Source organism: Jaculus jaculus, chromosome 14 (assembly GCF_020740685.1).
Source record: "Jaculus jaculus isolate mJacJac1 chromosome 14, mJacJac1.mat.Y.cur, whole genome shotgun sequence".
NCBI lineage: Eukaryota > Metazoa > Chordata > Mammalia > Rodentia > Dipodidae > Jaculus > Jaculus jaculus.
Window position 1 is genome coordinate 62,785,354 of NC_059115.1, and position 24,901 is coordinate 62,810,254.

The 24,901-nt window shown below is 40.4% G+C and overlaps 1 protein-coding gene across 2 annotated transcripts; it reads left to right on the forward strand.

Moving 5' to 3' along the window:
* The first annotated feature begins 410 nt into the window (after positions 1-410).
* Fem1c (fem-1 homolog C) lies at positions 411-24,901 on the forward strand. 2 transcript variants are annotated; one of them, XM_045133961.1, is made up of 3 exons: positions 411-497; positions 1,402-2,005; positions 20,403-24,901. In XM_045133961.1, the coding sequence occupies exons 2-3, from the start codon at positions 1,462-1,464 to the stop codon at positions 21,710-21,712; spliced, it is 1,854 nt and encodes a 617-aa protein (XP_044989896.1). In that variant the 5' UTR covers positions 411-497; positions 1,402-1,461; the 3' UTR covers positions 21,713-24,901. The 2 variants fall into 2 exon arrangements, with proteins under 2 accessions (XP_044989896.1, XP_004651624.1); XM_004651567.2 differs by having other exon boundaries at positions 424-497; positions 1,291-2,005.

Consider the following 24,901-nt stretch of genomic DNA (forward strand, 5'->3'; position numbering starts at 1 on the left):
GAGCGCCCCGCCCTCTCCGCGCCGCGCGCAGGCGCATTCTCCTCAGAGAGCGCGAAGGCCCCGCCTCCCCTGCGGTGCCCCGCCCCATCCATCCCGCCCTCGTCCCGCCCCGAGGCGGTTGCTGCCGGCGGCCGCCGCCCTCCTCGCGTCCAATGGCGCGGCAGCGGCGTCAGTAAATGTGAAGCCGTACGCTGGCTTGTCCGGCCCTCCTCCCTCTGGGCCCCGCAGCCCATTACACCACCGGCCGGGAGCGGCGCGCACGGCCTGGGAGGGCGGGTGCCGGCGGCTCCGCGGGGCGGGGCGGGGCAGGAGGGGCGGGGCGAGCAGCGCGGCCGGATTCATTCCTGTGGGGCGCGGGGCATGGAGGAGCTGCGCGGCCTCCGACGGAGCAGGGCGGCCCGGGCGGCGGCGGCGACGGCGACGACGACGACAACGGTTTCCATTTGAGCAGGCGGCCCGAGCAGCTGGCGGCGGCGGGGGGCACCGGCCCCGGGCAGGTAGTGGCGGCCGTCGGCCAGGGCTGCGGCCCGGGGAAAGGCAGGCCTGGCGGGAAACGGGGCGCCGGCGAGGCGAAAGGCTGGGGAGGCCCGGGCGGCTCGGCCCCTCCGGGGGGCTGGAGGTCAGCCGAGCGGTTCCCGAGGGCCCGGCGCCCCGGGGTGGAGGGGAACCTGGGCGGGGGCGGTGGTGGTAGTGGACGAAGGTGACCGCGGGGCGGTACGGGCCGACAAGTTGATGGCTCCGAGGCGGCCGGATTTCCTGAGAGCCTCGAGGACTTGGCGGGCAGACGAGGTTCGGGCGAGGAGCAGAGCTGGCCCCGCGGTCGGCGTGTGCGACCTTTTTTGTTCCTCCTCGGAACCCGTCCCGGCCACCATGAGGCCTTCCAGCCTGGCGCCCTGGGCTACCGGCTCTCGCTCGCTCTCTCTCTGCAGATGGAGAGAGAGACATTTGTAAGCGCCCCGCGTCCCCCCTGCCTCTGCCGGCCACTCGCCCTGGGCGTGTGCCGAGCAAAACTAGAACAAAGATGGGCTGCCTCGAGCCCCGGACCCCGAGAACCAGTTGCGCGGAGTGTTTTTAAATTTTCCGCACGCTGGGAAGACACTACCTCCCCACCAAAACATTGTGTGAACCCGTTTGTATTTTATTTTCCCAACCTTTTTTGGGTGTGTGTGTGTGTGTGAAGAATCGTCCCTCCCCCGTTTCTTCCCACAGAAATAGAAAATAATCCTAGACAGTGTTTCCATCTTTACTTATATGGGAAACTCAAAACTGCTACTCCCCCCCCCCCTCTAGTTTGGTGCTCTGCTTGTCGGATGTTGGAGTGCAGTAAAACAGAACACATTCTTCGGGGTTTTATGTCCGTCCTGGGGTGCAGTGACTAACATTGAACTTTGGCTCCTGTAGCGTTAAGCTGGAGCTTGGCTCTGAAGGATAAATAAAGCACAGCCTCTCGACTGGACATAAATGGATCTAAAGACAGCAGTGTTTAACGCAGCTCGCGATGGCAAACTCCGGCTCCTCACCAAGTTGTTGGCAAGCAAGTCCAAAGAGGAGGTTTCCTCCTTGATTTCTGAAAAAACAAATGGGGCCACGCCACTCCTGATGGCTGCGAGGTATGGGCACCTCGACATGGTGGAATTCCTTCTAGAGCAATGCAGTGCATCCATAGAAGTCGGGGGCTCTGTCAATTTTGACGGCGAAACCATTGAGGGTGCTCCCCCTTTATGGGCCGCTTCTGCAGCTGGACACTTGAAGGTTGTCCAGTCTTTGTTAAACCATGGAGCATCAGTCAACAACACGACTTTAACCAATTCAACTCCTCTTCGAGCTGCATGTTTCGATGGCCATTTGGAAATAGTCAAGTACCTCGTAGAACACAAAGCTGACTTGGAAGTGTCAAATCGGCATGGTCATACGTGCTTGATGATTTCATGTTACAAAGGACATAAAGAGATTGCTCAGTATTTACTTGAAAAGGGGGCAGATGTTAATAGAAAAAGTGTTAAAGGTGAGTTGTGCTTTGTTGTTATTTTTTTAAGTGACTACCACTTATTTTCAGGAAGTTTGGTACACAATTATAAGCACTGGTGTTGAGTAACAACATTGACAGACCTGTTTTGATGAGGTAAGCCTTCCAGAATTACTTTGTTGAACGTTTCTTTGTTATAATAATACATAGAAAAAATATTATAGAGGCTAGACACTATGTTAAACAGCGTTTTCTCTTTTATTTGAAGTACTTCCAATTCCTGGAAGTTCTCTAAAGTCAGAACATTTTCATGGTAGTTGAGCTGAACCTTTGCTTTATAATTTAATCTATTTAAGGAATATAATTAAATGGAATACATTTTTTTTAGAACAGCCTTGGAGTAGAAAACTACTATATTTAGTGAGTCATCATCTTGTTTCTTTTAGGTAGGCATTTTATTTGTTACTCGTACCGGGGAAGGCTAGGCCAGACTGACTTGAAAGGGTGGAATCTGAAGAATGACAATTTATATTCCCTGATTTCTACATTGATTTGTCACCAGTAATACATGTCCTTTTATGGAGGACATGTATGAAACGTAGCAAGAGAGAAAACATATTTTTAAAAACTGCTCCGTACTGAGAGAGCAAAGAAAGGACCAGGTTAAACAGAGGTTTGTTGGTTAGTATCAATGTTTTAAAGACCTTTTCCAGAGAGAGTAGGTTTACAACTGTGTAGTTTTCATTGAGTGTAATAAATTAAAAGTAGCAAATAAATCATAGGTTACAATTGTTTTAAATTAAGCTATTTTTTGACAACCTGGCCATAGTTTTCTTGCCTAAATCTGCACAACAGCAGGGTAAATCATTACCTAATTTTCAAAAGCTATTAAAATTAAAAGTATAAATTCAAACAACCTAAGTTGGTTTACATTATTTTAGACCTCCAACCTACCACTATAATTTGTTTTTACCTTTAGAGATAATCTATGCAAATACAAGCATCTTTCCTTCTCTTTGCTTCCCTCATTGTTGGTTGACATACTGGTCTTTTTTTTTTTTTTTTTTTTTTTTGAGATAGAGAAAAAGGGGGGGGAGAGAGAGAGAGAGAGAGAAAGGGAATGAGAATGGCAGATGCATTGTATGCGCCACCTTGTGCGTCTGGCTCATGTGTGTCTTGGGGAACTGAACCTGGGTCCATTGGCTTTGCAGGCAAGTGCTTTAACCACTAAGCCATTTCTCTAGCCCCTGGTCTTTTTTTTTTTTTTTTTTAAACCTTAACTTGGATGCCAATTAGCTACAGCACAAGTGGCTATCTCATTCTTGTTGCATGGCTATAGAGTATTATGTTGAATGTACACAAGCTAGTCTGTATTGGACATTTAGGTTATATCCAGAACTGTGCTAATATAACCAGTGCTGCTGTGAATATTCTTGAATGATGGTGTAACTTGGTACACTTGCTTGTGGATAGCTATAGTATAAAAAAATACCTGGCTTTTGGAATTGTTAAAAGTACGAATGCACTGTGGTAAGTGTTGGATTGTCTTTTACTTCAAGTATTTATGTATCCATCTCCTCATAGAAAGGACTATAAAACAGGGCTTGCCAATTGCCTGTTATGATTTTCTTTTGTAAAAAACATTTTTATTTATTTATTTGCAATGAGACAGGGAGGGAGAGAGAAAGAATGAATATGGGCACACCAGGGGTTCTTGCCACTGCAAATGAACTCCAGAACATGTCTCACTTTGCATCTGGCTTTATGTGCGTACTAGGGAATCAAACTCAGGCTGTCAGGCTTTGTAAGCAAACACCTTTAACCACTGAGCCATCTCTCCAGCTCCAGGAGATGATTTTTTTTTTGAGGGGGGTTTTCCGAGGTAGGGGCTCACTGTAGCTCAGGCTGACCTGGGATTCACTATCTAGTCTCAGGGTGGCCTCAAACTCATGACAATTCTCCTACCTCTGCCTCCCGAGTTCTGGGATTAAAGGTGTGTGCTACCACACCTAACTTTCTTTTTATTTTTGAGGTAGAGTCTGTGTAGCCAGGCTGACCTGGAATTGATGATGTAGTCTCAGGGTAGCCCTCCAACTCATGGTGATCCTCCTACCTCTACCTCCCAAGTGCTGAGTTGGCGTGCACCAACATGCCTGACCCTGCAGATGATTTTCATAATGGATGGGATAAGCACGAGGTCCCTGGTCTCAAAGACTCAGTATGCCAGAATGTAGTTATATGACTTTCTCTTTTAAAGATTCTAGTTATTTATCCACTGAAAAACTTTTGGTGGCTTAACATTTATGACAAGTACAATTAAACTTCTTGATCTAGAATTCAGTGTTTTTTGTAATCTAGACCTGAGTGTCCTCTGGTCCATGCCTATTTTCCAGTTCCTGGACCCTCAAAGCATGCTACTCCATGCACTTGCCCTGTGCCATTTTCTAAGCCTGAAAAACTATACCAAAACCTTTCTCCGCATTTGAACCCAACATTCATATCAAAGTTCGTTCTCCATGAAGCTTACATACATTTATTCCATTCATTTAGCAGATAGCAGTTGTAATGCCCTTACTCTCACAACCTACAGAAAGTTCAAGAAAATTACTTGCCTACAAAGTGTCATACTAGTGATTGATAAAAATGTACGTCATGGGCTGGAGAGATGGCTTAGTGGTTAAGCGCTTGCCTATGAAGCCTAAGGACCCCGGTTCAAGGCTCGGTTCCCCAGGACCCACATTAGCCAGATGCACAAGGGGGCACACGCATCTGGAGTTCGTTTGCAGTGGCTGGAGGCCCTGGCATGCCCATTCTCTCTCTCTCTCTCTCTCTGCCTTTCTGTCTGTGTCTGTCTCTCTCAAATAGATAAATAAAAAAAATTTAAAAAAAATGTACGTCATTACCTTGAATATCTAAAGGGACTGACCACAAGTGAAGATGCAATGTCTTCTAGACCTGATTTCCTAATCCTATCATAGAATTAATTGATGTTACATGTCTTAAATCAAGCATGCTTAGCTGCTAAATTTTCCAGATTTGGTGTAGAAGCAGATTTGAAGGGTATAAGTAACTTCACCTCAGATTTGAAAAGTCCTCTTTAAGTCCAAGCAAAAATAAGAACAATCTCAAAACAAAAGAACTAAAACGTGAAGTGCTGAGAAGGGTTTATATAAAAATCTATTCAAGAATTGTAGGACTTTGGTTTTAAATAGCAAACAATTCATGTCTTAAAAATCAATTGTTATCTTAAACCAGAAAGTTATTCCTGAATATCTGAACAATTTTCTTACCGTTTGGAATTTTGGGGGTCAAGGGGGAGAGGATCTTACTCAGTGCCCCTGTTGGTAATACGTTGTTATAGATAAAGTTATTTCAAATATTCAGTAGAAGAAAGAATTGTTGTTGTGTTTACTGTACTATGGTTTAAGTATCTACTTAATTAATCTGTCTCTTGCATCAAACCTCTACAGTAGAGAGAATCAAGAACTGGCAATCTTGTATTATACTTCTTTGGCTATCTTAAGTTTAACAGCCTGGCACACTAAGGGACTCAATAAATGCTCTTTCAATGAATGAATTCCACCACAGGTTAAAACATGTTCAAAATGTCAACAGTCTGTTAAAAAGTAATGGAAAAAAGTTAAGTAATACAGTCAATTTTCAACTGTTTGTTAGAAAGCGATGGAATGTAGAAGTCACATGTATTTTATAGTTAAACAAACCAGACAAAGCACAATCTCTTGACATTTCCTTTTTTCCAGAACCATTTCCAAAGGATGTCATACATTTCCTAAGAAATTGGGCTGAGGATATAGTTCAGAGGTAGAACATTTTGCTTGACATACATGAGATCCCAATACCACAAAACATAGAAAAGAAGTTGTTTCATTTTATCTAGTCTTATTAGCATTTTCCACTTTTTTTTTTTTCCCCGAGGTAAGGTTGCACTGTAGCCCAGGCTGACCTGGAATTCACTATGTAGTCTCAGGGTGGCCTCGAACTCACACTGATCCACCTATCTCTGCTTCCCAAGTTCTGCAATTAAAGGCCTATTTCCACTTTCTGAGATGAGCCAAAAATGTGGAGAAAAACCCTTATTCACTACTATATCAGATAATTCTCCTGTCCCTCCCTGAATTACAATTCGTTTTTTATTTTTTATTATCATTCACAGCCCCTTCCCCCCTCAGTATTAAGATAGCAGACTAAGTGTACTTGTTATGGTAGATAGGTTATTCTAGTGTACTTTAGTACTGAGAATATTGGAAGAAGAAATTTCTCTGATATTTGTGTTTGGCTGTTGGTTATCACAATATACCTGCATGTAAAGGAAAATAAAACGAGGCCCAAACCTTCATTGTTCTGTGTAATATATCTGATTTTATTTTAATTTACTAATGATTAAATATTTTGCTTATTGAATTCATTAATATTTTTATTCCAGATCTTTAGTTTGTTTTATGTTCTATGTGTGTTCTGCTTATCTTCTGGCTCATAGTGCTATCTATCTCCTCAGTGGGCCTGCATGCTAGTTGGGTAAGATAAGCCGTAGACATGTAGATTGAATTCATGGGGAAATATTCATATGCCAGGCTATCCCCAAAGATTGAGTTTGTAATTATGGAGTGTTACAGAATTTAACCGAAGTTGATGAGAGTGAACTAATTTGGATTGCTGCTGCCATTTCTGAGTTGTTTGTTACAGCAACCTTTGTGAAGACAAACAGTAGAGCATTTAACTTTTTGTGAGCTCAAGGACCTACCTGGGATGTTGAGTTTCTGTTTCTAGTGGCTAATTGAAAATAGTAATGAAAGGAGGGAACATAGTCATTAGTACAGTTTGTCTTCAGTCTGTGCATCCCTCCCCCTTTAAAAGTAAATTTCCAATTTCTGTTTTGAGTATCTTCTGATAGAGTATATATGTAGAAAGGGAGACACTCAAAGCAGAAGCAGCTTCTAGTACTCCTTTACTGTCATGAATTATTTCTACCCTTCCTACTTCCCTCAGTGCCCACACATTAGTAATGGAGGGAATGAAATTCTTGGGATCTGTAGTATTGTGCAGTCTAACTGCACCCATCTCCATTCCTGTTTGTATTCTTAGACCTCTTCTAAACTCAGCCAAATGGGTTGGTGCCAAGCATAGTAGCCTGGAGAAGAAAGTTATTTTTGTTTACTTCCAGGCACATCTGTTACAAGACCCTTTAATTACTGCTTCTGTTAGTCAAAATACTTCCCAGAAAAATATTTGATTAAAACTGGATGATGATGATGATGATGATTTTTTGGGGAGGGGGGATTTTCAAGGTAGGGTCTCACTCTAGCCCAGGCTCACCTGGAATTCACTATGTAGTCTCAGGGTGGCCTTGAACTCATGACGATCCTCCTACCTCCTGAGTGCTGGAATTAAAGGCATGCACCACCACACCTGGCTTATAACTGGGTTATTAATCAGCTTTATTGAGAAAGTTCACATACCATCCATTGACTTTAGGGTCTCACTGTAGTCCAGGTTGGCCTTGAATTTAGCAGTTCTCCTTCCTCCTCCTCCCCCCAAGTGTTGGGATTAAAGGTGTGCGCCTGGCTCCATTGCCTTTTTTTTTTTTTTAATTTGTTTACTGAAGTGGGCAGGTATTACTAACGTTTTATCATCCTCAAAAATCCCATGGTCACTAACAAGTATACCGTACTCCTACTGTAGCAACTTCATTAGTTCTCAGGTGATCATTAATCTTTCTGTTTCTATAAATCCACATGTTAGTTTTATTTAGCATAATGTGTTCATGGTTCATTGTTTTTAGCATGTTTCAGTACTTTCGTTTTTATGGCTGAGTAACAATTCTATTGTGAAGATACCACTTTATCCATTCATCTGTTAGTGGGCACTTGATTGCTTTTATTTATTTTTATTTTTTCATTTTTTGAGGTAGGGTCTCACTCTAGCTCAGGCTGACCTGGAATTTACTATGTTGTCTCAGGGTGGCCTTGAACTCACAGTGATCCTCCTACCTCTGCCTCCCAAGTACTGGGATTAAAAGCTTTTATGGACATTTATATAAGAGTTCTATGGGTATATAACTTATTTCTCTCAAGCACACACATGAAAAGGTAGAATTGTTAGATATTATTGTAACTCTGAACCAAATTGTTTTCAAAACAGCTATATGGCTTGTATTCCTGTCAGCAATTCCGGGAACCTAGTTTTGTCACAATCTTTCCAGCACTTGCTGTTATTACTCTTTTTAATACAGCCACCCAAGAAGTATGAAGTGTTATCTCATTGTGATTTTGATAGTTTTCATTTACATGGCCCATGTGTTTATATCTTTTCAGTACTTAATTCATGTGCTTATTTACCATGTCTATATCTTTGGAGAAGCATATTCATGTTCTTTTTTCATTTTTTTTTTAATGAGAGTGCGCGAGTGAGAGAGCAAGCATTGGTGCTCCAGGGCCTCCAGCAGTAGTTGAACTCCAGATGTGTGCACCATCTTGTGTGCTTGTGTCACCTTGTGTGCCTGGCTTACGTGTGATCTGGAGAGTCAAACATGAGTCTTCAGGCTTCACAGGCAAGTGCGTTAACTGCTAAGCCATCTCTCCAGCCTTTTTTTTTTTTTTATTTTTAATGTATGTAATCAGTGTGTGTGTGTTCATGTGTCTGCATGTATGCTTGTGGAGCCTTGAGGACCACTTTTGATGGTTTCCTTCTGGAACATCAGCCCTCACTCTTAGGCTAGGCTGCCCAAACAGCAAGCCCCAAGTATTGTTCTGGCTCTTGATTCCCCACCACTGCATTTACAAGCCACCACCACACCCATCATTTTTAAAAATGCTTTATTTATTTATTTATTTGAGAGAGAGTGCGCACGCGAGAGTGTGAGTGAGGGCATGCCAGGGCCTCCAGCCACTGCAAATGAACTTCAGATGCATGTGCTTTCTTGTGCATCTGCCTTATGTGGGTCCCAGGGCATCGAACCTGGGTCCTTTGGCTTCACAGGCAAACGCTTTAACCGCTGAGCCATCTCTTTTATGTAGATACTGGGACTCAAACTTAGGTCCTAATGCTTGCAAGGCAAGAACATTCCCAACTTAGCTTTTTCCCTAACCCCTTTTTTATGTTCTTTAATTGGGCTATTTAATCATCTTAGTATTTAGCTTTAAGAGCATTTATGTGTATGGAATATAAGTTCCTTATCAAATATTTGATTTATAAATATTTTTCCCATTCTCTAGATTGGTTTTTCTTTTTTTTACTTTTCATAGTAATGTTTATAGCAATATGGATTATTTATTTTATTTTATTTATTTGAGAGAGAGAGGGAGGCAGAGAATGGGCATGCCAGGGCCTCTGGCCACTGCAAACAAACTTCAAATATATGAGCTACCTTGTGCATCTGGCTTATGTGGGTCCTGGGGAATGAAACCTGGGTCCTTGGCTTTGCAGGCAAGCACCTTAACCACTAAGCCATCTCTCCAGCCCACAATTTGGATTTTTAATTTGCAAATTTAAAAAACTTAATTGCAGATCACTTAAGACAATTGTTAAGATTCATCTATAGAGTTTACTGATGCTGTTACTACATAAGAACTTTTCCATGCATGAAACTGTGATCTACTTGTAATACATATCATATTCCTACTTTGGTGTGCTTAAATCTAAAGTAAATAACAGCATGGTGGCATACATGCCTATATCTCAGCCCTCAGGAGGCAGAGGCAGGAAGATCCCTGAAAGTTCAAGACAAGCCTGGTCCATATAGCAAGACCTTATCTCATAACAAAACAGAAAAATTAGAATAAATAGGAGTGATGAACAGTCTTGTTAAAATATTTGTTTATTGGAGAGAGAGAATGAGTACTCCATGGGTATGCCAGGACCTCTTGCCATTGCACAGGAACTCCAGACACAAGCACCACTTTGTGCAACTGGCTTTACATGGGTACTGGGGAATCAAACCTTGGCCAAAAGGCTTTGTAAGGAAGCACCTTGATCTGCTGAACCATCTCCTCAACCTGGAATTTTATTTCTGTATGGTTTAAAACAGGCTGCAACCTAAATGTTCTTTTAAACACACACACACAAATACCTCAAAGAAGTTGTTAGATGTTAGCTTTTTGGCAAATACGTATTGACAAGCAAAGAAATTAATACTTCCTGTATCTCCTTTGTACTCAAGAAGAGCATCATAGAATATCATTTGCAACCATCCCAGATAAGCTGAGTTAAAAACAAAACAAAAAAAACCAAAAACTAAAAAAACCTCTCCATTTTATCATGATCTCCTGGCAAATTTGTACATTAAGGTTTGAAAGCCACAGCTTTGTTTGACCTGGGCTAAAACATACACATTATGAATAATGTGAACACTTTACAAACAGTAAAATCAGTTGAACTGTAATTGCAAAAAAAGGAATTTAAATTACAGTAGTATTTTGTATTTGTTAACTATTTTATATCCTCCTGACATTTTTGCATTATTGCAATGTTTAGTTTATTCTGTCTAATGCTTGGGAAGTTGAGAAACTGAATCCTGATCCTGGTTAGTTTCAGTAATCTTATCCGAGTTGAGATATTTCTGTATGCTATTTTGGAGTTTTTTTATGATTATGGTGTAACAGTTACTTGTCCTTATCATTTAGCCAAAACCCAAAACATCTCATCTGGACACATAGCATGTGTATGTGTCTGTCTGTCTGCCTAGATTGAGTCATCAGGGAAGGGACTTTATCATATGGACATATTCTATCCCACGCAGTCTTTTCATGGTTTTCTTTTGAGACAAGGTCTGACTAAGCCAAGTTTCCCAGGATGGACTTTAATCCACTTTGTAGGTCAGGCCTTGAGAGCTTTCTGCTTCAGTGTTTTCAGTAGCTGGGATTATAGGTTTGTGCCAGTAGGCAGGGTTGAGTTCAGAGAACTCTTTTTTTTTTTTTGGAGGTAGGGTCTCATTCTAGCCCAGGCTGATCTGGAATTCACTATGGATTCTCAGGTGGCCTTGAACTCACAGCGATCCTCCTACCTCTACCTCCCGAATGCTAGGATTAAAGGCGTGCGCCACCATACCCAGCTCCCGAGTTCAGAGAATAATTAAGCCTCAAATCTAGATCTTACCCAAAGTACTAGTATGGTTTTGGGTTACTGATTTTGAGAAACATAACTTTACAGTTGTGCGTGCATTATCGAATCTCTTATATATTTACAATCAATAAAATCACAGATGTCTTTAAAATAAGATGATTCACACTTCAGATACTCCTTGAAGAATATTACCATGCTTTAATTCATCAGCACATCTCATAGTTTCCTGTTCCTAATGTCCATCCAGAGTCATGGAAGTGAACTGGTGCTAAGAGCAAGATTTAGAATGGAATACTATAAAGAAAGCACATGCAGAATTTGCCTTTAATTGTGTAAGTGTGTTAAGATGTAAATTTGAGAGTAGGTAGAGGCAAATTTGCCCAAGGATCAAAACTGGCCATTTCCCATCTTAATGCTGAGAGCTAAACAAACTAGTTTAAAACAAGATTTTTTTTTTTTGAAGGAATGGTCTCACTCTAGCCCAGACTGACTGGAATTCACTATGTAGTCACAGACTATCCTTGAACTCACAGCAGTTCTCTATCTCAGCCTGGGATTAGAGGCGTGTGCACAATGCCTGCCTAGTTTTTTTTTTGTTTTTTTTTTTGAGGTAGGGTCTCACTCTAGTCAAAGCTGACCTGGAATTCACCATGTAGTCTCAGGGTGGCCTTGAACTCACAGGATCCACCTACCTCTGCCTCCCAAGTGCTAGGATTAAAGGCGTGTGCCACCACGCCCGCCCGGCTTCTGCCTGGTTTTTTTAATGGTTGGTGGGAAAATGAAAAATATATCATGATATGTGCAAATTATACAAAAATAAAATTTCAGCTCTATGAGTAAAGTATTATTGGACTGTAGTCACATCCATTAATTTAACATGCAATCTATTGATTCTTTCAAGCTGCCTGGCAGTGTTTAGTGGTTAAGACATTGACTTTTTAGCTTACCAAGCCTAAAGTACTCTGATTTTTGATAGCCTCTGGGTTAGATTACTACTAGAGATGTTGCAAAATGAGGGTGCAAAGACGTTAGGTAACTATTTCTGGTTTTTTTTTTTTCCCCAGCAAAAATAAGATTTGTGGGGGAAAAAAATCAGGACCGGTAGGTAGAGAGGAAAAAAAAAGTAGGGGAACACAAAATTGATTTCTGTTTTTTAAGTCTACATCCCATAGTGTATCTGTTATATCCCATTAGCCCAGATTAAACTTTATTTCACATAAAATGCTTCTTAAAACTAAAGATTTCATCTTCAGAGAGAATCAAGGCTATAGAAATTTAAAGGCCGTCATGATTTTTTTTTTGCTAATTTTTTAGAAAAGCATGCTTTTGAGTTGGAATGATGTGATTAGTTGAACTTTTATTATGAAGTTTGGCTTATATTAGATAAAACGTTCATTGGGGTTTAGTTATGACTGGCATTTAAAATGTGGTTTCAGAAATGAGATCAACAGAGTTGGTGTCTGGGAAATGTGGGCTTATGTTTTACCATTGAGCTCTCTTTTTATGTAGAATATCTCTTCTACCTTGTTTCACTGTAAATATAAGACTAAAAGGAACAACAGGTAATATGATTTTATGACAGCAAATAGTAGATTTTTTTTTGTATTTCTTTTTGTTTTCTCTGCTTTCTCTTTTTACTGTTTTGGGGCTGGGAAGATGGCTCAGTGGTTAAAGGCACATGCTTGCAAAACCTGTTGGCTTGAGTTCAGCTCCCCAGTACCCATGTAAAGCCAAGTACACAAAGTGGCACATGTATCTGGAGTCCCTTTGCAGTGGCAAGAGGCTCTGACACCCCTTACACTTACTTTCTCTCAATAAATAAATTGAAATATTAAAAAAAATTATTGTTTTTTCACCTCCTTCTTTAGATGGAAGTGAGCTATTTTTTAAGCCTGTTTTTTTTTAATTTAATTTAAAGGCATGAACTACCCTGTAAAGCACAATTGTAACAGTATACTGAAAGATTTGTTATTTAGTATTTGTTGCTCAGATAATTTTCATTGGCTTTTTAAAAAAATATTTAATCATTTGCAAGCAGAGAGAAAGGGGGGGGGAGAGAATGGGCGTGCCAGGGCCTCAAACCACTGCAAACGAACTCCAGATGCATGTGTCACCTTATGCATCTGGCTTAATTGGGTACTGGGGAAAAGAACCTAGGTTCTCAGGCTTCATAGGCTAGTACTTTAATTGTTAAGCCATCTCTCCATGGGCTTTCTTTTTTGACTCCAGTTACTTATTTAAAAATGAGTTTTTAAATGTTAATATAGAGCTTTTTCTTTTTTAGTTACATTTTTTTTTTTTTGAGGTAGGGTCTCACTGTAGCCCACCTGACCTGGATTTAGTTCCAGGCTGGCCTCAAACTCACTGTAATCCTCTTTTACCTCTGCCTCCCAAGTGCTAGGATTAAAAGGCATATGCCACCATGCTGACAATGTTTTGTTTTGTTTTATTTTACTTTATTAAAAAATTTATTTATTTGAGAGCAACAGAGAGAAGGAGGCAGAGAGAGAGAGAGAGAGAATGAGAATGGGCACTCTAGGGCTTCCAGCCACTGCAAAGGAACTCCAGACGCGTGTGCCCCCTTGTGCACCTGGCTAACGTGGGTCCTGGGGAATTGAGCCTCAAACCAGGGTCCTTAGGCTTCACAGGTAAGCTCTTAACTGCTAAGCCATTTCTCCAGCCCCTTACTTTACTTTTTCTGAGAGAATTGGCATGGCAGGGCCTCCAGCCACTGCAGTGAAATTCCATGCGTCACCTTGTGCAATCTGGCATTATGTGGGATTTGCAGAGTCAAATGTGGGTCCTAATGCTTAACTTCACAGGCAAGTGCCTTAATCGTTAAGCTCTATCTCTAGCCCACAGTTTGTTTTTAAATATTTTATTTATTTATTTGACACACACACACAGAGAATGGGCACACTAGGGCTTCCAGCCTCTGCAGATGAACTCCACATGCATGTGCCCCCTGTGCATCTGGCTAACATGGGTCCTGGGGAACCGAACCTGGGTCCTTTGGCTTTTCAGGCAAACGCCTTAACCGCTAAGCCATCCCTCCAGCCCCCACAATTTGTTTTTAATATCTGACTTTATTATAGTCTTTTTATTTTTATTTATTTATTTGAGAGTGACAGAGAGAGAAAGAGGCAGGTAAGTAGATAGAGAGTGGGTGTGCCAGGACCTCCAGCCACTGCAAATGAACTCCAGATACATGTGCCACCTTGTGCATCTGGCTTATGTGGGTCCTGGGGAATCAAGCCTCTAACCAGGGTCCTTAGGCTTCACAGGCAAGGGCTTAACCACTAAGCCATCTCTCCAGCCCTGCTATAGTATTTTGACATTCTCAAAACTTGTGTTATGGCCTAGAGAATGGTCAATATTTATCTGTATTCCATGTGTCTAGAGAAAAATGATAAATTTCCCCCCATCTTTTTACTTCTGGAGTTTCTCTGTCTTTTTAAATTTAAATTTAAATTTATTTATTTGAGAACAACAGACAGAAAGAAGCAGAGGGGGGGAATGGTTGGGGAATATGGGTGTGCCAGGCCCTCTAGCCACTGCAAATGAACTCCAGACGCATGTGCCCCCTTGTGCATCTGGCTAATGTGGGTCCTGGGGAATTGAGCCTGAAACCGAGGTCCTTTTAGGCTTCACAGGCAAGTGCTTAACCACTAAACTTCTCCAGCCCTGTTCTTGTTTTTGTTTTTTTTTTCCAAGGTAGGTTCTCACTCTAGCTCAGGCTCACCTGGAATTCACTATGTAGTCTCAGGGTGGCCTTGAAGTCATGGTGATCCTCCTGCCTCTGCCTCCTGAGTGCTGGAATTAAAGGCTTGCACCATCATGCCGGGCTCTGTCCTTGTATTTAAGGTATTTTATGCAGTATGTCTTAAGTTTTTTTTTGTTTCATTTCAGTGAGATGTTTTTTATTTTCTTCCTGCCTTCCTCCCTCATTCCCAGGCTGGTCTCAGATTCTCTGAGATCTGCCAACCTCTGCCTCCCACGCGCTGGGATTAAAGGTGTGCGCCACTGTGCCCAGCTAGTGGAACCATTTAGATTGCTTGTGTTTGATGCGGTTACTTTTAATCTATTTTTTTTTTTGTCTTAACTGTTAAGTTTTTTTCTATGCCTTCCCTTGGATTACCTTTTATTTTCCCTATGTAGATATCTTGCATTATTTTAATAGTGATTGCCCCAGTTGTTACTATTTTGGCCTATCAAAGACTAACAAATTTCTGGTTATATTTTTCAACTTAGAACATTTTTAACTCTAATTACCCTCCTATTTTTATGCTATTGTTATCAAGTATTTTATTTCTGTTTATATTATTTCAAGCCCCACAATATTTTTAATCTGTTCCCACGTCTCTTGGCTTACATGTATCTCATTTTTCTTCAGCCCCCCAAAATGCTCCAAGATATTTAGGTTCTTCTACTAATAGATTTTATGGCTTTCTTTTTATATATACATATATATATATTATTGACAACTTCTGTACTTACAGACAATAAACCATGTTTCCCTTCCTTCCCCCACTTTTCCCTTTACAACTCTGCTGTCCATCATATACCCTCCCTCACTCCATTAGTCTCTCTTTTAAGTTGATGTTGCCATCATTTTCTCCTATTATGAAGGTCTTGTGTAGGTAGGTATTGGTAGGCACTGCAAGGTCTTGGATATCAGGGCCAATTTCTGTCTGGACAGTTGCATTGTAAGGAGTGGTACCCTTCCTTTGGCTCTTAAATTCTTTCTGCCACTATAGTTTTCTTTTTAACCTGAAATAGTTTTTTACTCATGATATTGATACAAAATTCTAACTTGGCAGATAATTTTCCTTAGCTTCTCTTCCTGGAGAGAGCTTTTTGCTCTGTGGCGGGTGATTCCCCCACCCTCCCATTCTCTGATTTAAGACTTCTTTTTGTCCTGAATTTTCATCAGCTTTGCTATATTGTACCTTAATGAGTTTTCTTTTTTCTTTATTCTTTTTTTGGCTTTGTAAAACATACTACATTTATGGTATACTCTTTTATCTACTTCAGAAATTTTTCAGATTTATCTCCTTAAATACTGTTTTTGGTTCATGCTATTTCTCTAGAACTAGGACTGTAAGTACATTGACCCTTGTGACATTGTTCCTCTGTCTCTTAAGAGTATTGCTTTCCCATATGTGCTTTTCTCTTTATTTTCATCTGGCCTTCCAAGTCATGAACTTTGTATTCATCTGTGAGTAACCACTGTTTTTCTTTCTTCTCCTCTCCTCTCCCTCTCCCTCTCCCTCTCCCTCTCCCTCTCCCTCTCCCTCTCCCTCTCCCTCTCCCTCTCCCTCTCCCTCTCCCTCTCCCTCTCCCTCTCCCTCTCCCTCTCCCTCTCCCTCTCCCTCTCCCTCTCCCTCTCCCTCTCCCTCTCCCTCTCCCTCTCCCTCTCCCTCTCCCTCTCCCTCTCCCTCTCCCTCTCCCTCTCCCTCTCCCTCTCCCTCTCCCTCTCCCTCTCCCTCTCCCTCTCCCTCTCCCTCTCCCTCTCCCTCTCCCTCTCCCTCTCCCTCTCCCTCTCCCTCTCCCTCTCCCTCTCCCTCTCCCTCTCCCTCTCCCTCTCCCTCTCCCTCTCTTTTTTTTTTGAGGTAGGGTCTTGCTCTAGCCCAGGATGACCTGGAACTCAGTCTGTAGCCCCAGGCTGGCCTCAAAATCACAGGGTTCCTCCTACCTCCAGCCTCACAAGTGCTAGGATTAAAGGCATGCACCACTTTTTTTTTTTTTGAGATAGTGTCTCACTCTGTAGCTCAGGCTGACCTGGAATTCACTATGGAGTCTCAGGGTGGCCTTGAACTACAGCGATCTTCCTACCTCTGCCTCCCGAGTGCTGGGATTAAAGGCGTGCACCACCACGCCTGGCTCACATGCACCATTTTTAAAATCACCCATTTCCAGTTCTAGATTGTCTGTTTGGCTCGTTTTTTGTAGTTTCCAGCTTTTCCTTGAAAGTGTTGAAGATCTCTTTGAATATGCTAAGCATAATTGTTTGAAAAACTGAAGGACTTTCTGGACTTTCTGTCAAGTCATCTTTTGGTTTTTATGATATGCTTATTTTCTCTTGTGTACATTTTGTTTGTTATGAATTAGGCAGTGTGGTGAGTGTGTAATGTGATATGTGTATGTGCACGTGTAGCAGATGTACTATTTGTGCACATGCGAAGAGGCTAAAAGATGTCCTCTTTTTTACACATCTGCCTGCATTTTTGAGGTAGAGTGTTTACTCAATCCAGAGCCTCTGTGGTTTTGTTTTCCCCCTTTAAGTCAGCAAGCCTCAACAATTTTCCAGTCTCCCCTCTGCTCTGTTGGACTGGGGTTAGACTTGCATGACCACACCCAGCTGTTTATGTCCATCTGGGGAATCAAACCTCTCATAGCTCAGACCCTCTTGCTTGAACAGTGAGTGCTCTTTACTACTGAGCCATTTCCCTAGCCCCTCCATTAGTTTTATATTGGATATACTTATCACTACATAAGAAGAATATTTAAAAAGATTTGAGCCCTTTCTATGATGATAACCCTAACTAACTCAATAGTCAGGAAGTAGAAGCAGGAGCTCACAAATTTGAGGCCAGTCTGGGCTTTGCATAATGAGACCCTGTCTCAAAAAGAAGCAAAGGTAGTCTCAAGGGAAAGGAATGACAAAGGACAGATGGACTAGGAAAGATGAAAAATGTATTTTGCTTTGTTTTTATGAGACAGGGTTTCACTGTAAGGTCCAGACTGGCATGTTTTAAAAATACACTTGGCTGGGCTGGAGAGATGGCTTAGCGGTTAAGCGCTTGCCTGTGAAGCCTAAGGACCCCGGTTCAAGGCTCGGCTCCCCAGGTCCCACGTTAGCCAGATGCACAAGGGGGCGCACGCGTCTGGAGTTCGTTTGCAGAGGCTGGAAGCCCTGGCACGCCCATTCTCTCTCTCTCCCTCTATCTGTCTTTCTCTCTGTGTCTGTCGCTCTCAAATAAATAAATAAATAAATAATTAAAAAAAATACACTTGGCATAGTAGTCATGTTTAATTGAAATTACTTTGAACTAGTGAACAGCATTAATCTGTTCTGGGTGCTCTCAGTGCTTGATTACCTTATATATTGTTAAAACATTTTATCAGATATCATTTCATTGTAGACTATTGAAATTCTGGGTCAGAATAAATATTCTGAATTACTATATAATACTTTTAGATGCCATGGAAGACTCAACAATGTAAACTTATGAAAAGGTTAAGGGTTCTAATATATATTAACTTGAGTTTTTTTCTAACTTTTGTTATAAAGTAGATTTGTTATTTGAAGTATTCGGGCTTAAACCACTTTCAGTATACTTGCTGTGTTGGGGTCCCCAAGGCATCCTGATGCTTGAAGGTGACTTCCCCTAAGATTGACTACAGTGCTGTCACTGTGGACACACAGATAGATCATAAGGTGGAAGGCACAAGTGAGGTCTAGAGGAATGTGTTCAGGCTTCTTTATTCTTCCTCCTGGTCATGAAGAGTCATGTACATTATGTTCTCCTCTAACAGTGAAAATTCACAGAACATTTCTGTTCATGGGAAGCTATGACAGATTTAGCATTCATGGCTATCAAGACTGTTACACAGGCACTCTCTTTCTTTTTTAATGTAGGGTCTCACTCTAGCTCAGGCTGACCTGGAATTTACTCTAGTTTCAGGGTGGCCTTGAACTCATGGTGATCCTCCTACCTCTTGTCTCCCTAGTGCTGGGATTAAAGGAGTGTGCCACTACACCCAGCTGCACAGGCCCTGTTTGTCTAACTAACGTACACAACAAATTTCTGACTTACAGAAGCAAAGTAGGTATTATAACATAAAACTGTATAAGTAATAGTTTGACACACTAAGCCACCTTAACATTTAAGGAAAGTTTTATATAGATGTAGAGAACTATTGACTGTTGACCAGAGAATTTTAGGTGCCAGTCCGTGGTCAACTTTTCACATGGGTCTTGAAGGATAGTTGTCTTAGCCTGCATTGTTAACTTTTTAAATTCAAAAAAAATTTATTTGTGTATGTGTACACACATGTCGGGTGCACCCAGGGCCTCTCGTCACTACAAATAAACTCCAGATGTTTGTGCCACTTTTTGCATCCAGCTTTGTAGATGGCAGGGGAATTGAACCCTGGACCCACAGGCTTACAAGCAATTGCCTTTTTTTTTTTTTCCCAAGATAGGGTCTCACTGTAGCTCAGGTTGACAAGGAATTCACTCTGTAGTCTTAGGGTGGCCTCAAACTCATGGCGATCCTCCTACCTCTTCCTCCCAAGCGCTGGGATTAAAGGTGTGCGCCACCACGCCCAGCTTGCAATTGACTTTTAACTGATGAGCCATCTGCCCAGCCATTGTTAACTTTTCTTTTGTTTTTTTTTTTTTAACTTTTGTTAACTGTGCCAGAAATTTAGGCCTAAAATAACTCAGTGTTAAAAGTTCCACAAACATATGTACATACTAGAGGTTTGCACGACAACTTCTCTTTTGATAATTAATGAAATCTTTATTAAACTTACACGTTACACCCGATGCTTTTGTCTTTCTGTGTTTCCTGTAGGTTTACTAATGTGTGGTGCCTGTTGCCACTCTTCATGTGTGTGGGAAAGAATAGGACAGTGTGAGAACATTTAGTACATCCAAAAAGAATGCTTAAAAATTAAATTATCTACTATGAAAAGATACTTCAGATGTCTCCTTTTAAAGTTCATATTGAACCACCCACATATTTTTCAGATTTCAGTGGACTTATTTTTCCTATGGAAGCAGCCGTTTTGGAGAAAGTACTTTGTAACCAAGAATTTTGGCTCACATGGCTGAAGCTCATTTGACAAACAGAAATGTTTAAAAGAAAATTGTTCCCACTGTTATAATCACATGGAAAAATCTTAGATCTGAATAACTGTATTTCTCACTTATAGATGTGGAAACTGACATGGAAAGTTAAGTGACTTGTCAGCAAAGCTGCAGGTGGTGCATTGATTTTTATGTCACCTGTTTTTACCCATAGAATATGCATTTGAAATCATCCATAAAAATACCAAGAGTTCATGAATTAAATCTGACCTTTATAATGACTCTGGGTGTTTTCATGTCATGCCTAATTTAGTCATTTATTCAGTAAGCCTAACAAGTATCTTTTTTTAGCTCCTGCTGTGTGCCAGACACTAATTTTGGGTGCTAAGGATAATTGTTTCCTTTGTAATTAAATTGTAATATATTCTACTTAGGGATGGTTTAGAATTGCCTGCTATTATTTAGGTTGTACATACATGTATTACATTCATTATATCCTGGTCCTTCAAAGAATGTTTTTTTTTCTCCCCTTTCTTTAAGGTAATACTGCATTACACGATTGTGCAGAATCTGGGAGTTTGGACATCATGAAGATGCTTCTTATGTATTGTGCCAAGATGGAAAAGGATGGTTATGGAATGACTCCCCTTCTTTCAGCAAGTGTGACTGGTCACACTAATATTGTGGATTTTCTGACACACCATGCGCAGACCAGCAAGACAGAACGTATCAATGCTCTAGAGCTTTTGGGAGCTACGTTTGTAGACAAAAAAAGAGATTTACTTGGGGCTTTGAAATACTGGAAAAAGGCAATGAACATGAGGTACAGTGATAGGACTAATATCATTAGTAAACCAGTACCACAGACTCTAATAATGGCTTATGATTATGCTAAGGAGGTGAATAGTGCAGAAGAGTTAGAAGGTCTTATTGCTGATCCTGACGAGATGAGAATGCAAGCGCTGTTAATTAGAGAACGTATTCTTGGCCCTTCTCATCCTGACACCTCTTACTATATTAGATATAGAGGTGCTGTCTATGCAGATTCTGGGAACTTTAAACGATGCATCAACCTATGGAAGTATGCTTTGGATATGCAGCAGAACAATTTGGACCCTTTAAGCCCAATGACCGCCAGCAGCTTACTGTCTTTTGCAGAACTGTTCTCCTTTATGCTACAGGATAGGGCTAAGGGCTTGCTGGGTACTACTGTTACCTTTGATGATCTTATGGGCATACTGTGCAAAAGCGTCCTTGAAATTGAACGAGCTATCAAACAAACTCAGTGTCCAGCTGACCCACTGCAATTAAATAAGGCTCTTTCCATCATTTTGCACCTGATTTGCTTATTAGAAAAAGTTCCTTGTACTCCAGAACAGGACCATTTCAAAAAACAGACTATCTACAGATTTCTTAAGCTTCATCCAAGAGGAAAGAATAGCTTCAGCCCTCTGCATCTGGCTGTGGACAAGAATACTACCTGTGTAGGGCGGTACCCTGTTTGTAAGTTTCCATCTCTGCAAGTTACTGCAATACTGATAGAATGTGGTGCTGATGTGAACGTCAGAGACTCTGATGACAACAGTCCCCTGCATATTGCTGCTCTGAACAACCATCCAGACATCATGAATCTTCTTATTAAGTCAGGTGCACATTTTGATGCCACAAACTTACACAAACAAACTGCTAGTGACTTGCTGGATGAGAAGGAAATAGCTAAGAATTTGATCCAGCCCATAAATCATATCACATTGCAGTGTCTTGCTGCTCGTGTCATCGTGAATCATAGAATATATTACAAAGGGCATATCCCAGAAAAGCTAGAGACCTTTGTTTCACTTCATAGATGATAATTTGACTATTTTAGCATTGTTAAAGCACGAATTGGTAACAGTTGTTTCATAAATGAGCACTGTTGTGATAACACCAGCATTCATTTGGCTTGATGTCACTGTGCTCTCATTGGCTAATAAGCATCAAAGTTACAGGATTGGTTTCCCAGTATTTAATATAAATATACCATATAATATATTGTTTGTGAATTATTGAGAAAAGTAATGTCATATTCAAATTTCTAAAGTTGTCTGCCAAAGGCCATTCTGGTTTTGTTTGCTGTTGGGTATTTGGGACAGAGTTAACTGTTTTTTTCAGTGGTGTCTATACTTTTTGAGTTTGTGAACTTTATACAATTGAAAGTCTTTTTTTCCTCTTGCTTCTTCCTTTTCAAGCTTCACCCCTGTTTTCTCCCTTTTCCTCCTGTTTCTGCTATTTTTCCCCATGATGGACCCATGCTAGGTCATAAACCTTATGGACTTACCATTTGCAGTTACCATAAGTGCTTTATCTTCTCTATGCATCGGCTTAAACTTGACTGTTGTATGTTAGCATATATTCTATGCAGCAGTTGGTCAACTTCAACTTGACACTGTTTTCTTACATTCATTACAAAGTTTATTTCATGAAAGTACTCCTGTAGCATGACGATTTTTAGAGCTGCCAGCTAGCTGAGATCTAGCTTTTTTGTTTTTGTTATTTTCCATTACATCTGAGGTTTCTTTCTCATTTACAGAAGTTTTTGTATGCTAAACTTGAGAAACAAATCTATTATAACTCATTAACCCAGTTGAAATTTAGGTCTGCCATCTTAATACGTCATGCTATAAAGGGAAGACTAAAGTGACCCGCCTTTCATACTGCTCCAGCGTTGTCCTGCTTGTGCTGATGGTGTGATTAGGTTTAGAGAATTGCTAAAAGTTAACCTAAAAGTTTACACACAGCTTAACAGATCACATTGAAATACTCCATCATTGAGCTGCAAATGACTTTTAGTTACAAAAAGAGCTAAAGCATGTCAGTGGCGTGATGCTTGCCAAGCTAGATCTGGGCATCTAAAAAAATTAAAGTATTTTAGTGTGCAACTTACTGCCATAGTACCAGAAGTTAGCAACAGTGTTCTTTCTTCGAGCTTAAACATACTTTTTAAAGATAACTTGCATGAGTTACTTTGATCTCTATTATTTGTCACTAGTTAAAACACAGAAGGTTGCACAGTGATTTCTATTACTGAAAGCGCCTCTCTTCTCTCTGCTTCTCTCCCTCCCTGCCTCCCTCTCTCTGCCCTCTCTTCACCTTTCTCCTCATTCTTTCCATCTTTCTCCTCCTCCTCCTCCCCCTTGGTTTTCTTTCTTTGATTTGCTAATGCCACAGAAAGGGCTCTTTTGACTTAAGAAAAGATAAGTGAAAATGACTAAAAAGATTCAGGTAGTAATCATTCAGCACTTTATTTTATCAGAATAAAACTTATAATGGTGTATTCGCCTACAAATGTCTTAATGTAATTGCTCTGAATAAAAAGCTCCGTATTGATTTGAAGAAAAAAAAAATCAGTTTACCCGTGAATTTAATGAGCCGGATCGCTGGGATTTGGGGGTTATATTTTATTCCTAGGGTTGATGTAATGCAGAGTCATCATTTGCAGTCATGCTGCACTTACCTTCATCTTTATGCAGTAAAAACTTGTAATGAGTATAACATTATACTTTTCAACTAAGATTAAATAAAAACTAAAAAATTCCATTTTAATTAATTGTGGTTCAATTTTTAAAAAAATATATCCTTATTTTACTATATTGTTTATTTAATTTACCACTGAAAAGACTGCATTAGATCAGTGGGCATTTTCCAACCTCCTGATGAAAAGATTTTATTATCTTTGATTTACTATGGGCAAACCTGATAAAACATTTAAACTGCCACATATATTAAGAATAATTTGTCATTTAGATAAATCCTGTAGAAATGTCAAGCAATATTTTGAAATCATCTTCTGACTGTGGTAGGAGAATTACATGTGCATGAGCTACTTTGGAAAACTTTGCCAGTTGGCTAAACCTTCATTGGTTGATCTTTCTGCATTTTTAAGGGATTTAAATTTCTCCTGCCTCTTGGCAGGGAGAGTGGGAGTTAATGTTCTTAGAGCAAGGCACATCTCTAACACTGCCTTATGGATGGACTTGAATTGTGTGACTCAAATCACATTATAATTCATTTTCTGTCATTTAAAAACAGGTAACTTGGAGGTAACTATAATGCTGCACTGCACTTAGGATACTTCTGTATCCTTTCTCTGTTTGCCCTCTCTAGATATGTTATTTGAAAAATTAGTTTAGTAGCTCACGATAATGATTTTTATTTTAGGTGGGTTCAGAAATGTGACATCAGATACTGTTAAGACCATCAAAATGATTTCAAAATTGTGAGACTGAATAACATAAAATTCTTAATTTTTTTAACCACAGGTGAGTAAATTAGGTAATTGATTACTCATTTGAATGAAACTACACTGGACATTGTAGTTGGTAGTGTTAACTGGCAGTGTTGTGTAGATTTTGACTGTTTCTACAAAAGTGCCCTGTTGGGGGCTCTCAATTCAGATCATTTTTCTAAAAGAAGTAGTTATTTTATTCAGATACCAGCCTACTTTCTAAAGGCAAATGGATTACCGACTTAAAAATGGCCATTTCTTTTATCCTTAAATCTGACAAGCGTGAGCCCAAGTCAGCAAAAAATAATCTGGTGCCCTTTATGATTTTGAAGTTGGATGTTGTTCATTTGTAGAGACAACTTGTATTATATTTTTAAAAACTCCATTTGCTGTCACCTGGGAAAATTATTCAGATATTTGGAAAAATAGCTTTTCAAAATCATATTGCCCAGCCAAAACCCTCAGCAGAATTTATAAGTGCGTCTTTTCTCAGCAGAGGCTGAAAAGGAATAACATTCTTACACACTATGATAGTGGCTCTTTTGCTTGGAACTTCAGCCACTTCAAGGTTAGATACGAAGGAAATTTTAATTGGTTCTTTCCCCCTCATGTATCACTACAACTAGTTTTCCTCCCTTTTGTAGTACCATTGTGTTTTGTTTTTTTTTTAAAGAAGTACTGTATTCAGATGCCAGCCAATAAATTGTTACATAGTGGAAAATGATAGTGCTACAACATTCATTGTAAGGTTTAATAAAGTTAAATTTGCACCAAC